The sequence below is a fragment of the Leguminivora glycinivorella genome, chromosome 7 (assembly GCF_023078275.1).
Source record: "Leguminivora glycinivorella isolate SPB_JAAS2020 chromosome 7, LegGlyc_1.1, whole genome shotgun sequence".
NCBI lineage: Eukaryota > Metazoa > Arthropoda > Insecta > Lepidoptera > Tortricidae > Leguminivora > Leguminivora glycinivorella.
In genome coordinates, this window is record NC_062977.1 from 15,484,951 (window position 1) to 15,499,767 (window position 14,817).

At 41.5% G+C, this 14,817-nt stretch overlaps 1 protein-coding gene across 2 annotated transcripts in view; it reads right to left on the reverse strand.

The window, feature by feature from the left end:
- The window catches only part of LOC125228418 (plasma membrane ascorbate-dependent reductase CYBRD1-like), a 150,057-nt gene that overhangs the window by 101,328 nt on the left and 33,912 nt on the right, over positions 1–14,817 (reverse strand). For both annotated transcript variants that reach the window (XM_048132986.1, XM_048132985.1), the window contains exon 2: positions 4,331–4,624. In XM_048132986.1, coding sequence (XP_047988943.1) covers positions 4,331–4,488 — 158 coding nt within the window. In that variant the 5' untranslated portion in view covers positions 4,489–4,624. The remainder of the gene's footprint in view (positions 1–4,330; positions 4,625–14,817) is intronic.

Below are 14,817 nucleotides of genomic sequence, written 5' to 3' on the forward strand. Positions count from 1 at the left end.
GTCACATCTGTTACGAGTTAGATATTTCTGACCCTCATCTCTGTCACAAGAATATTGGGTACTGAAAGAAACTGGACGAAGCGGGGAAAACCTGTCAGGTATATCAAAAAGGTATGCACAAATTGATATGGCTGATATTTTCCTGACTGGGGATCGATTTTTGTATTTCGAACGCACGAATTCGCTGTTCGAAAGTCTGTGGAAAACGACGTAAATGCTATTTTTGAAAAAGGACGGCTAGTAATTTTAAAAATTTTGAAAAAACTCCCGACCCCGACATAGTGGACCGATTTTCATGAAACATGGCTAAGAACACTCCCGACTAACTCGGATTTCAGACAATAAAATCTAAATCTAAATCGGTCCATCCGTTCGAGAGCTACGATGCCACAGACAGACACACACACAGACAGACAGACAAACAGACAGACAGACAGACAAACAGACAGACAGACAGACAGACAGACGGACAGACAGACAGACAGACACGTCAAACTTATAACAAATACTATGTAAACTCTACGAGTTAATACGTGCAGCTCGGTGCCAAAGTTGGCAACATGCACACTAGCGCTCCTAGCGGCATGAGTTGATCAAAATAGTTTAGTTTCATACAGCATAAAATTAAAAAAAATTACAAATTCTTATTTTTTTGTTTTATTCCGTCTAAAAATGTTAAAGTAGATCAAGTAATAGCATTTTCTATTTTAATTTGATCAAATAAAAGTCTGAACAACTACTTTGATCAACTCGAACCGCTAGATGGCGGCGCTAGTAAAATTGTTGCCGCTCAATTGTATGGGAAACGTCAGAAGCTGCACGTATTAACTCTAGAGTTTATATAGTATTTGCTTATAACACCCCTTCGTTTTTGCGTCGGGGGTTAATAAAACTAGTGGTAATGACCACTCGTTTTCGATTCTGTAGAATTTAAATCGCTAGTAGTGGAGATATTATTGAACGCATTTCACGAAATCGAATGACCGAGATTCAAAAATCGGCCCCCTGTTGGTAAATTATTTGATGCTTGTGGTAGTTTTACAGCTCAATAGAAACATAATATACCATAATATACAATATACATTACGTCATACCTAATCACAAAATTAAAATTTTGAAAGAACCCTACACGTAGTCGACCGATTTTCATGAAACATGGCTAAGAACGCTCCCGACTAACTCAGGTTTCAAACAAAAAAAAAATCTAAATCGGTTCACCCGTTCGGGAGCTACGATGCCACAGACAGACACACACACACACACACATAGAGACAGACATACAGACACGTCAAACTTATAACACTCCGTCGTTTTTGCGTCGGTTAAAAACCGATAATTAAAATTCAGTCTTTTACTCCTTGAATATCTAATAAGTAGATGTATCGTACTTCAAAGGTGTTCTCTTTTCACAAGGGTGCGCGCTCACGGGCGACAAAGTTGCTCTACGACTTACGTATTTGTATGATAAGTTGTGTCGCTTCGTGAGCGCACTTTCATACTAGCCCACACTGAGAGAAATTTGCATTGTGAATTTAACAAGTTCGACTTGTTGCGGTTTATCCGTTTGAATCAGCCAAACGTATGTTTAAAACAATATGTGTCAGGTTGTTTTTATAAAATCGACTTGTTGATTCAAATATATTGCCGATTCAAATAACAAGTAGCTTGTTGTTTGAACCAAAGAGCACGTAGGCGCTATTTTAACCAAAAAACTTGTTGAACGAACATGAAAACTGGTTGTATTTTCTCTCAGTGCATGGTCGCGACAAAAAAGTCGTTTTGAAAAGTCGCCCGTGGGCGCCCCTCTAACAGAAAGATCAACACGTCACCATGAACGTCGAGCAGGAATATTGGTTTAAGAAGAAAAGGAAATAGAATCTGACTTGTGATCGCAAGAGGAAATTACTGTAGCAAGTTTTCCTTCGATACAATTTTTCTTATTACCAGACTAACCCGAGAGACATTACCGAGGGGTAATATTTTGTTTTTGACAACTACAGCTACTACAGCAACGCAAAAAGAGGGTTATGATCTTGACCTGCATATATGTATGTATGACGACCGGTCTGGCTCACTCGGTAGTGACCCTGCCTGCTGAGCCGCGGTCCCAGGTTCGAATCCGGTAAGGGCATTTATTTGTGTGATGAGCACAGATATTTGTTCCTGAGTCGTGGATGTTTTCTATATATATAAGTATGTATTTATCTATTTAAGTATGCATATCGTCGCTTAGCACCCATAGTACAAGCTTTGCTTAGTTTTGGGCTAAGTTGATCTGTGTAAGGTGTCCCCCAATATTTATTTATTTATTTATAATTAATTTATTTTTACAGAAATCCCTGACGTAACTGGTGACTGAAGAACTGGCGACTTCCTCTAGTGACAATTTACAAATGTGATGCATTGAGAAAATGCTGCCATTAGTGAACAGCGTGCAGCGCCGCAATTTAGATTTAAGTTAGTTATTAAACGGCATTACTCATTGGGCTTGGATTTAATAATTTCAGTTTCAATGTTTATTTTAGAATATTTTATTTGTGCTGATACTGCTGATGTTTAAATTTACATTTAGAGCCTGTTAATTTTGTATTCTAACCAAGTCAGATTAATTTTAAGTGTAAAATATAGTATACTTAAGTATACCTAGTTGTTGATTATAAATTATCGGAATATCCTAATGCAACACAGTTTTTGATTTGTATTAACAGTGTCGAAAGCGAAATCACTAATAGTTTTACTATTCTGAGAATAGAGAACCCTACAACGCGCGATGAAAACCTCATCAAATATGCAAGAGTTCGTTCACAGAGAGGAGTACACGAACTTTGTATATCTACGTACAAACATGTGCAATTGTGCATATATATTATGAATTATGACAAATTATTATGGTAATGAAGTTTTTACACAGTCTATCTGTGTTCTGGTATGAGTTTTCTGGGAAGACTAATTGTAATTAACGAAACACTAGGTAAATATCTACCGAATCAATCACCAAATCATACTGCACGGCAATAAGTGTCGCAGATTATTGCTATCTTATTTACCTACCGTGTTGTTTATGGTATAAGTATGCAACGAAGAGTTCACTCACGTTTTAAATGAACCTCAAGATGAGTTATAATAGCAGAGATCAGTTTTCTTTCCAAAACCCTGGTCATTTTCGCAGTCGACTCCTAGCGTCTAATAGCGAATTTATGTACTGTTACTTATTATTCTTTTGTGCGACTGCTCATTAAAACAGACAGACAGGCAGACAGACGGACAGTCGCACCATAAGGGTACCTTTTTCGTACAGAATCCTAATAGTAAATTACGATACAAATGCGAAAAGGAGGAAGTTATAAACGAGTGGCGATAAATTAAAACACGATCGAAGGGAGTGTTTTAAATCGACACGAGTTGCGAATTTCTTTTCGCACGTGTATCGTACGACGTTTTTCAGTACCTAAAGATGGCCCTCCGAAGTTTCGACCTGACATATAATGAACCACTTCTCGCACTAGTGCGTAAAAAAACACCATCTGTACTGAAAAACTTATTAACGCTGCACCTAATTTAAGAGAGTAGTTGTTGTTAAACCTGAAGAGCTATGTTAACACTAATGTTATGTGCACGTAAAGTTACTTTGCCGCGTTAACTAGGTGCTTTGGTCATCGTACACGACGAACGTACACATAGTTCGTTGGGTACATTTTCGTTGACGTTAACTACCAGTGGGCTGTTTCACCACACAATTTGACAATGACAATTATATGTCTATTTCTGGGTTGATAAGTAACATTATTACTCAGCGTCAATACCTATTTCCTTGTTGAACATGCAATGAACGGTGAAATATCACTGTCGGGTGACAAGTTTCAGTATATTATGAAATAAACCACTGTAACAAAACCCACTCATATGTAGCTCAAATTTCAATTAGTCTTTAGTGAAACTGCTGTTGATTTTTTTTTCTACCCCGGGAAGTTTAAACAATATAAGATTTGAGAGAAGAAGGACATTAAGTAATTCTAATTTATTTAGGAAGAATTTATACGATATCGTGATAAGTTGATAACCTCATCACAAATGTCTGTCTAAAAAAATGAAATTGCACATCTTATGGACGTAGCACATCTTAAATCTTAATGCATTTAGACTGGAGACGACAGACAGTCTGACGATTTTGCACGGAGGGATATTTTTAACGCCTTATCAGATAAACAACCCATAAAATAAGTATAACTACTAATGTTTTCAGCAGAGGGATAAGGTCTTAGGAGGCAACTCCCTTCCAAATGTTCTAAGACAGGTAAGCAAATCAAAATAACAAAATTTTAACACTCACATTTTAACCTTCTTTCCGTCCGTCTGCCCCGAGATAGTAGCCGGTGGTGGGGGAAGATCGTCCATCGGCACCTCTTCATTCGGCGGCGACGGCGGCGACTTATCGAACTCGGCGATCGGCGCTAGCTCCGGCATCGGAGACACCGAGTTGCTATCCATCGCCGACAACTTTATAGGAGACACTTTGACTACTTTTAGAACCCGTCTACAGCCCCCGGAACACCGGAGGAACACGGAACACAATCTTCTCCAAGTTTTCCAATCAATTCACTGGATTAGCTCCGGAACTCGGGACCTGTAAGCGATTAAACTGTTTATTACTTGTTATAACAGTTCCGAGCTCTGAGTAAATTTGAGTATTTATGGCAGTTGTTTACAGATTTCACGAGATCAATTATTGGTTAAGCTAAACTTTATTTTTGTTGAATTTAACTGACACCATTTAGACTCTTTTTGTCTGACCTTTGACCACAGACGTAATGACACGTTCGAAACGTAAGTTTTACTCAGGTAAATCCCGTTTCTGTTTAAAATTATTATTCTCCATTTATTATTAAATGGGGGCTAGATAATCACTTAAAATAACGTTGTCAGTGTAGCGAATGTTTGTCTGGTCGGAAGCGAGGAAGGCCAATGTCCTGCGCCCTACCATTACGCTTCCTATCCGCTTGACATGACACGGAAGGGTCCGGACCCAAATAAAAATAACTATACACGAATCACCACCGTCGGTCGCGCCGCGTGAAATCAAAATACGCCCGATACACCGTGTTGTTGGTCAACTTTATTTATTTTGGCATGTCGCAGTTTGAGAATAATTCAGTTTTGTATATAAAATAACTTTAGTTAAGCAACTAAAGTTATTTTAACAACAAAGAACTGAATTAAAACCGAAATAAATTACACTTATGAAAGAAAAAGTGACCAAGTCCTCTGGTGCCTGAGGCTGGAATCGAACCAGCGTACTCTCCAACAAAACAAACAACTGTTCATTAGAACAAAAAACAGAGCTTGTTGCATCAAAAAGTTATCACATTAGACATTTTTAGGAAAATACACCTGGAAATTTTTGTTTAATCTTCGTGCCTTGAAATCCTCGCAACGTTCAATACCCCACTTTTCAAATCACTCGCTGCATTCGCGGTTCAATATTGGAATTTTTCGCTAGCTCGGGTATCAATATCGGCACGTGCGGTTGAACAACTTTTGCCCCCTTGTAAAACAAATGACTACTTATTAACAACTAAGGCCGATTTTTCAGTCGCCAGATACATTTATCTATCAGATAAAGTTATCACTATCATTTTCATCAAACGTATCAATGTACAATGACAGCTAACATTTATCTGACAGATATTATTTATCTGGCGATTGAAAAACCAGCCCTAAATAGAAATATATATTCCATAAAGAAGAGTAAGGGACATAACAACAGTCAAATTAAATTAGACTAAACGACTTCGAAAACAATTTGATAATATCGATCGATCGCGGTGAATGAAACTCGATATAACAATAAAGTCTTATCTTTGATTTCAATTGATCACTCGTAATGGTTCGTGAGAGTTCCATTCACTGAAGAAGCGTGGGCTTTGTAATTTATTAGGGTATTATTGACAAGTGTTAATTAATGATGTGATAATTAGTTGAGTATTATTATTAGTTAATAAAAAATCATGCTGTCGTTTAACCATCATAAAATACTTACCTAAGCAATTTGCCAATTACGTCTACAAAAAAAATGGGTACCTTTATTTTCCAATTGTAAGTATATTTTATTTTATATTATTTTTGCTCAAACCACCTTTGCGATGTATTTTACCGTTATTAAACTCTAACCTCGGATATTTTCACGGCAAATTGTTTTTAAAAATTAACTTTTGTACAGTCGATTATAATATTTCAACTTGACTGAGGTTTTAATGCGACCGTGACGATCTCTCGGTGATTGGCGCAAATTTTCCACTCAACTTTCACCTAATGCACATAATTTCACACAAACGCCACAAATAAATAATAATCGTACCAAAATTACTTCAACAAATTGTTAGATCAGAATCTGCCCCTGGAAAGGAAATATCTAAGATCATAATATATATGTAATGAATGAACTATTCATAAGAGCTTGTAACTAGGCCTACATGAATAAAGATATTTTGAATTGAATTGAATTGAAATTAGCTATTTATTATACAAGGGTGCAAAGTTGTATTTTAACGCCGAGTGTGGAATTGAAAAACGAGCAAATGAAAGGATTCTATAGTTGAACCACGAGCGAAGCGAGTTCCACCCCACTTTTATCAATTTTAAGGCAGAAAATTTGGCTATATTCAAGGTCAAATCACTTTACCCACAAATGGATAAAATGCGTTTTTACCCGCTGGTATTAAAGGATAAAACACGTGTTTCGGAGCTAGTGAGGGGCAAAAGCTTTTTTAATGTCATTCGGCACTTTATTCTATTAAGTATTTCTAATACCTACAAGTACATATTAATCCGAATATTTCGTCCTGTTTGGGCAGAAAATATTCCAATCAGCCGAGCAAGTACGCGCCTTCGTTTTAAATGTAAATCAAACGAATAGAAAACATCAGGCCCCGTAGCCGAATGGCATTTCTGCGACGCGAAACGAAACGCCGCGAAAGGTAGTCGAGGAACGTAGTACGCACGAAACTAAATGATAGATATCATTGCTCTTGCGTTTCTGCGAGCCGAATGGCATTTCTGCGACGCGAAACGAAAACGAAACGCCGCGAAAGGTAGTCTGGCTCTGTCGCGCCAATACTCAAGAGCGATAGAGATAGATATCTACGAGCGTTTCGTGAGCGTTTGTGCCATTTGTCTACGTACCCTGAGATCCAAACTAACAGCATTAATTAGGGTAAACCTTATAAACTGAAATAGATAACATACACTAAAGAAAAAGCGATCAAGCCCACTTGTGGCGAAGCCGGGACCACCAGTGGGCATGATCGCTTTTTCTTTATTACATGGTATCTATTTCAGTTTATAATTTATATATAGTAGTGTTACTAATTTAAAAAAATAACAAATCAAAATATATTTAATAAAATAATTTGATTTGTTCCCTACATCGATAGGGTTAACTACTACGGTGAAATACTACACTTTCCGTTATCCAATAGATTTATTTAATTCAAGTTCCAGTTAGAGCATCTTATTATCTTGATTTTTATAAGACTGGATTTTTGAAAACTATCTCACTAAATTAATTATGAATTTTTCTCTAATGCACGTTTAGAAAAACGCACGTATAGAGCTGAATCAGTCGATCTTTTAAGGAAGGATATGTGACTGACATGGTATGACATGTAGCCTTTCATATAGGAAGGTATTAGACAGCCGAAGTGACAATCGTTGATGCTACGTGGCTAACACGCAGTCTCGCTCTGTCGCGCACAGAAGGCGATAGGGAGAGCTAGCTACTCAAACAGGAAGGTGGTCGGGTTATACAAATTGTGCATGCACCTGGCGTGCAACTGACACCCAATTACGGGGTTCTTTTACGTTCATCTGCCAGTTAATCTGCATTGTTACGGCTCAACCACGACATTGGTTTAAGCGCTAGAGGTGTGCGCCGGTGGCTAAATCGTCGGCGGCGGCGTCTGGGCCAAAAATGGTCGGCGGCGTCGGCGTAATCGGCGTGATCGGCGTAATAGTTAAAAACATGTAATATTTTAAAAAAGCGGCACTTCTATACCGGCGTTACAAAGTACATAAGTAAACTTTTTATCATGAGTCCTGTGACACAATTTCATGTTCTAATAAAGATTTTAGCAATATTAATAGCAAATTATTTCGTTTTTGACTCGAAATTTGTCACTAACTTGATATGAACCGCCGCCGCCGATTATTAAACGGCGTGACCTTGGTGGTTACGAAACTGCTCAAACTTGGTATTTGTATTTGCATTATTTGGATATATTTTTGGACTTTTTTATGCAATATTTGTTACCATATATTGCCCAATAAACTTTACTATGAATAAAATATTTGTTATTCAGCAGTAAGAAACATGAGGGACTTCAGTATGAAGTTCTTAATGGCATGCGGGGAGAACTGTGTGCGATTTTGCTCTGGCTTACGTCTTGACTATAACCAAATGGTTACAGCGCCTACGAAAATACCAGCCCCTCTAGCATAACTTGCCTTGTCGCGCGCGAGTCCATACTTGAAGTCGCGCTTGATGCATGGACTCGCGCGCGACAAGGCAAGTTGTGCTAAAGGGTCAGATCTGGAGAGCCAAGACTCTCCCTGTTGGATCTTCAGCAATTTTTCCATCTGGATGACTACCATGATTTCAGGACTCCTCGAAAAATACCTATGTGCCCATCGCGTCGGCAAACTGCTTATAGCCACTGTGTAGAACTATGAGTCGGTCCGCCGCATTAGTGTGGAGCGGACGTGTTTTTATTCGGTGTTAAATTCGTTAAGTTTTATTTTTCTATTTGGTTCGTGATTGGACAGTTTCAATTCCTTGTTCCTCTTGCGGCGCTGTTACGGAGTGGCTCCGCCTTCTGGGCGGACTTAGAAAGGGACACCAGATTTTTGTGAGTTCCTGAGGATCGAACCCACGTCATCGGGGTGACAGGCCGCTGTCTTAGCCACTGAGCCACGCATTGATCGCCGCTCGCAACGAAATAGCCAAGTGCAACGCGTTAGCACTGACGTCACCGCCGCGGCAAGCATCGGCTACGCGACACTGCTACGAAGTGCTACGCCAAGCTACGTGTTCCGGACAGTGCTACGCCGGTCGACTGCTCTGGCTTAGCAATTAAGAACGCTATTTGGTGCATATTAGAGGCGAATGAGCGACGGTATGAGTGGAAAGACTGCAATGCAGAGAGGCGATAGTGCGGAATTGACCTGCCATGGTTGCCCGTTTGAGCTTGCTGTCGGAGAGGAGTACATCCAGTGCATGGTGACGTCTTGCGGTAAGCTCTATCACTTATCATGCATTAATAAAAATCTTACGCTGCCCGAGAGAGATACGTGGATATGCCCTGAGTGCTGTGTGGCTTACAAAAAGACTGGACCGAATTGCTCAACTCCAGTTGGTACACCGCTTACTATAAAAAATATAGCAGTAAGAAACAAGAGCGAGGAACCTGCACAGCAATCTCTGGCGGGACAAAATTTGAGTTATGGGCCTGCTCCGCAAACTCAGGCGGCAGTCGAAACAGCACTTCTAGTCTCAGAAATAAACCAAATCCGGGATCAGATGACCATGCTATCTGAACAGTTAGCAGAGGCCTTGTCTACTGTCGCAAAGTATCATGGGGCGTTTACGGATTGCTCTAACAAGCTGGCAATGGTTTACGAGAAATTGGGACAGTTAGAGGTCACATCAGCAAGCGGCTGCCACTGCCATTGCGCGAAATCAGGAGATTCAGAACCTGCTAGCGACGTCGTCTCAATGGTTAAAACAAGACGAAGACGCAAGAGGCGGTCAACACAAAAGCCGGCAGAAGTAAGGCTTGAGGTTGTGGACGTCATAGATAATGATTCGCGTGATGAAACAGGCGAGGAGGAACCATCTCATGTATTATCCACAGATGAATGTTTGAATCGGGCAAGCGATTCTCGAAGCGATTCTCGCCCTGATGGAGGAAAAAATTCGGTTGCCAGAAATGCAGAAAGATCATCTACGGTTAAAGATAAGGAGCCCAAAGTTCCTAATAAACGTTTTTCCTCTATACGGTGCACAGCGGGGCCTGAAGTTACGACCCTTAAGGCCGTTGAGTTCGTCAAGTACATACATCTGTGGAATATGCTATCAAGTGCAGATGATATACGGGCTTATCTAAAATCAATGTGCCCTGAAAAATCCTGCTCGGTCCAGGAGCTCAAGCCCAGAGGGGCGTATAAATCGTACAAAATAGGTGTACCGCGGGACCAGTATGAGAAACTCCTTTCAGCGGAAGTTTGGCCCGAGAACGCTCGTGTGAAGGCCTGGTTTTTTCGACGATCGGTCAACAGAATCGGCCCTGACACAGGCAACCCCGGTCACTAGACAGAGAGTAGGGTCGACGGTGGACATTGTGTACCAAAATGTCAGGGGCCTCAACACGAAACTCAATTATTTTAGACAAAACCTGTTGTCCCTGGAATGCGATGTCGTTGCAGTCACAGAGTCGTTCCTTACTGAAGCCGTCAATGATGCTGAACTCACGTGCGGCGGGTGGAGCGTGCTGCGCCGGGACCGCGCTACGGGCGCGCGCGGCGGCGGCGTGCTTCTCGCCGCGAGACCAGGAATCCTGTTGCAACGTTGTCGAGATTGGGAGACCCCAAATAACGAAGACTTGTGGGCTACATTTATGGTCGATCGGGTTGTATGTTATTTGTGCGTGGTCTACATACCTCCTAATGCAACGGACGAAACTTACTTTAGATGGTTTCATAAAGTAGAGTCAGTGTTCAGTAAATTAAAGGGTATAGTGTTGATAGTCGGGGACTTGAACCTGAACCCGGCATATACATCTCAAAGTGTTTTATGTTACTATGCTTACTTTATGGCTGTATGTGGTTTAAAAGAGATGAATGAGGTGATGAATGTACATGGCAGTAAATTAGATGTAGTGCTGGTGGCAGAGCGCATCCAGGAAACTGTTGTGTTAGAGATGACGGAAGGAGGACTGGTTCTGAGACCTGACGCGTACCACCCCCCTCTTAAGATTTCTGTTCCTACGGATCGTCAAAGACGCTGCCTGCAAACAGAGAGACTTGATCCAAGCAACGTCGAATCGCAGCGGGATTGGAATTTTGCGAAAGGTAATTTCGAACTTGTGTACAAGCTAGTCTCGGAGGTAAATTGGGGAGAGGTTCTCAGTGCTGGTGATGTCAATAACGCTGTAAATATGTTTTACGAAATATTGTATGGGATTTTTGACCAATGCGTACCTAAACGAATTCGTCCAAAGAAGCCAGCCAGGCGCTATCCTGTTTGGTTCACTGCGGACCTCATTAGTGACCTGAAATTAAAAAGTGACCTACACCGAGAGTGGAAAACCACTAAAAACAAAGAGGTCTATCTGAAGTTTGCAAAACTGAGGGCTGAGGTGAAAGAACGGATAGCTACTGCTTACGACACCTACATTGGCCGAATTCAGCGCGAAGTGAGGTCCAATCCTAGTGTTTTTTGGCAGCACTTAGACAGCCTAAAGACCAGGGAGGGTTCGTCAGCAGTGTTAAGTACGAGGGGAAGGAATTTGCTGGAGCTAAAATAGCTAGTGCGTTTGCGAATTACTTTTCGGGTGTATTTTTGCCTGACACTCCGCTTCTTGACCCTAACGTGCCCGGTACCGAAGATATTAGTCACAATGCCAACTACATCCATATTGATTCAATATCAATTGAAGAAGTTGAATTAGGAATAAAGCGGCTAAAATCCAGCTGCGCTTTAGGGCCGGACAGCTTGCCAGCGTATGTTGTAAAGGGGTGTTCGGAGTACCTGAGAACACCTTTACAGTATATCTTTAATCTGGCGCTTGACACTCGATCTTACCCACTTCAATGGAAGGTTTCGAGAGTGAGGCCTATTCCAAAGGCAAAGGATGCTACTTTAGTCGAGAATTACAGGCCCATAGCGGTCCTTTCCACCCTGGCTAAGCTCTTTGAGTCCATACTCCACCGAAGCTTATCCTCTCAAGTGAAACCATTTTTATGTGACGCTCAACATGGATTCAGACATAGCCGCTCGGTCAATACAAATCTGCTGATCTTGGTGGATAGCATTTCCGAGCACCTGGATAGAGGCATACAAGTCGATGTTCTCTACTTTGATTTCACAAAGGCCTTCGATCGCGTAGATAACGATGTGTTGCTGACGAAACTTGGTAAAATTGGCTTCTCTCCTGCAATGCTGTCATTTTTCGCAAGTTATCTGCGTGATCGGAAGCAGTATGTCCAGCATGGATGCTTTGTCTCGGCCCCATATCACACCCGGTCGGGCGTTAGTCAAGGCTCCATTTTAGGACCATTCCTGTTCGGGATCATGGTAAACGATCTCCAGTCGGTTCTTCGGTCAGCTCAGTGTCTTCTGTACGCAGATGACTTAAAATTAGTATATGGAGTACAAGGAAATACCGACTGTGAGTCGTTGCAAAGGGACATCGACTTGGTCTTTCGGTGGAGTATGGACAACAAGTTACGTTTCAACCCTGCTAAGTGCTGTGTCTGCTCCTTCACTCGAGGTCATAAACCGATTCGTGCCCTTTATATGCTTGGCTCTGAGCCCATCAATCGCGTCTTCTCTGCAAAGGATCTGGGCGTGGTTTTCGATACGCGGCTTACTTTTCACGAGCACATTATATCTCTCGCTTCTAACTGCTATCGAAGACTAGGCTTTGTGATCCGAAACCTTCAATGCTTTCACGATCCGGTAGCTATCAAGCTCGTGTATAATGCCTTAGTTAGGAGCAAATTGGAGACATCGGCTATCGTTTGGCATCCTTACGAATCGACGTACGCGTTGCTACTTGAAAAGGTTCAAAAGGCCTTTTTAAGATTCTTATATAAGAAGGTGTTCGGGTACTTCCCATATCTTTACCCGACAAAATTTCTTTTGGGAACCCTCGGGTATAACTCTCTGGAGGTCCGACGCAACCTGAGCCTGATAACCATGGCATGCAAGACCCTGCGCGGTGAGTCGGACTGCCCCGAGCTTGTGAGTCGGCTAGTGCGACTGCGGGTGCCGGACGTCCCTCGGATACCCCTCCGGCCGCGGCGCCGCGATCTGTTGGCGGTGCCGGCGGCACGCACCGGGTCGCGCATGAACTCCCCTCTGCTCCGCGCCCTCTCACAACTGAATGCGCTATTGGCATCAGCACCAGAGTGCGACCTGATTGCTTGGCGATGGACAGCAGTGAGAAATGAATGCCTGAGATTCTGCGAGATGATGGATGCTAGGCCGTCTTCAACTGGACATTAGTGTAATTAAATAAATGTGAATAGTAGGATAAATGTGTTAATGTAAATATTGTTATATTCTAGTTTCGTGACGCATTAGTTTTAACTGTAATGTCATGTAAACATTTGTAAATAAAAATAAAAAAAAAAAAAAAAAAAAAAAAAAATAAAAAAAAAAATAGTTTGGAATGGGACGCGATGGTTTTTTGCGTCCTAGTTACTCATAGAGGTATACTACCCAGGTTGGCTTCACTTTGCGTGATCTTAATTTCGTTGCTGATCTGGTTTTGCAGGAATTGAAGCTTTTCATTATAATTCTGTGTGGTTACAACCATCGGCAAGTGCCAACCTTCATTTGATCGTAGGTATCTTGTTTTTTATGTAGCCTAATATGTGGCCCACTGCTGGGCAAAGGCCTGTCCTTTTTATCGCCACTCATTACAGTTTGCTGTCCGCTCCCGCCAGTCATTATAAAAATGCATCGAGGTCGTCCTTTTATCTCTTTTTTGGTCTTTCCCGGCCTGGCTGCGGTAGCACGGTAACCATTCGTTGCTACTTTGGACTACCGATCCGGGTATCTGTCGCATTAATAAATGGAAAATTAATCGGTGCTGCCATTGCTGCACGACGCAAAAAACAAAACCAGTTTTCTGGGTCAACTATCTGCATGCAACTCAAATTTGTATGCCGAGAGCTATATGCTGGACATCCGTTTCCACCATAGTTGTGTGTAAACCTCTTTTTTTTTTCTTGACACTCATCTATTGACTGCGCACAATGGAATTCCTGTGGTTGTGCTGACGATGTGTGTTCCATTATTATTGGGGGGTATTGTAGGCCTTTCCGCGTCACGCCAACCAGCAGTGATCTATTGTGACGGCTCTTTGTGATTAAATAACCTTACTCATGCCCGTTGAATCCAGGAAGTTTCAGATTTTTTGGACTGTAAGGTTTTGTACCTCATAGGGTTGCAGTGCTCCTCCGATGCTCAGACCTCTTTACCAGCTTCCAAAGGTCCTCATAAATAAAGAGTGCCTTGCAGATTCATGGTAATTTAGAAAATAAATTATTTAATGGAAGCCAACAATGATAAAAAATATTTTGAGCTATCAACGGATAATTATTAGGGTTATCAGTGTTTTTTCCTATCCCGTGTTCATTTACGTGTGTTATTTAACTCACTGTTTATATCAAAGTACACGTATGATTTTTATATAAGAAACACCTCCTAAGTCCCCGCGTACTCGTACAAGTAGGTACAAATTAAATTCGAGTTTTGGACTCTTATATGTGAAAGAAAATCCAAATTCAAAATCGGAAAAAAATGGCCCTGGACTTACGAGGTTCCATTCAAGGTCACGCCAAATTCACGCCGGAAACACGCCGCCACCGCCGATTTTTGGCAAACGCCGTTGCTGATCAATTTTTAATCGGCACACGCGTCTACAGGATGAATAACATAGAACAAGCCAAAAATTAGGAATTATTTTCACGTCGATCTCACGCCGATTTCACGCCGGTGAAATGATCGGCGGCGTCGGCGTGGCAAAAATGACCGGC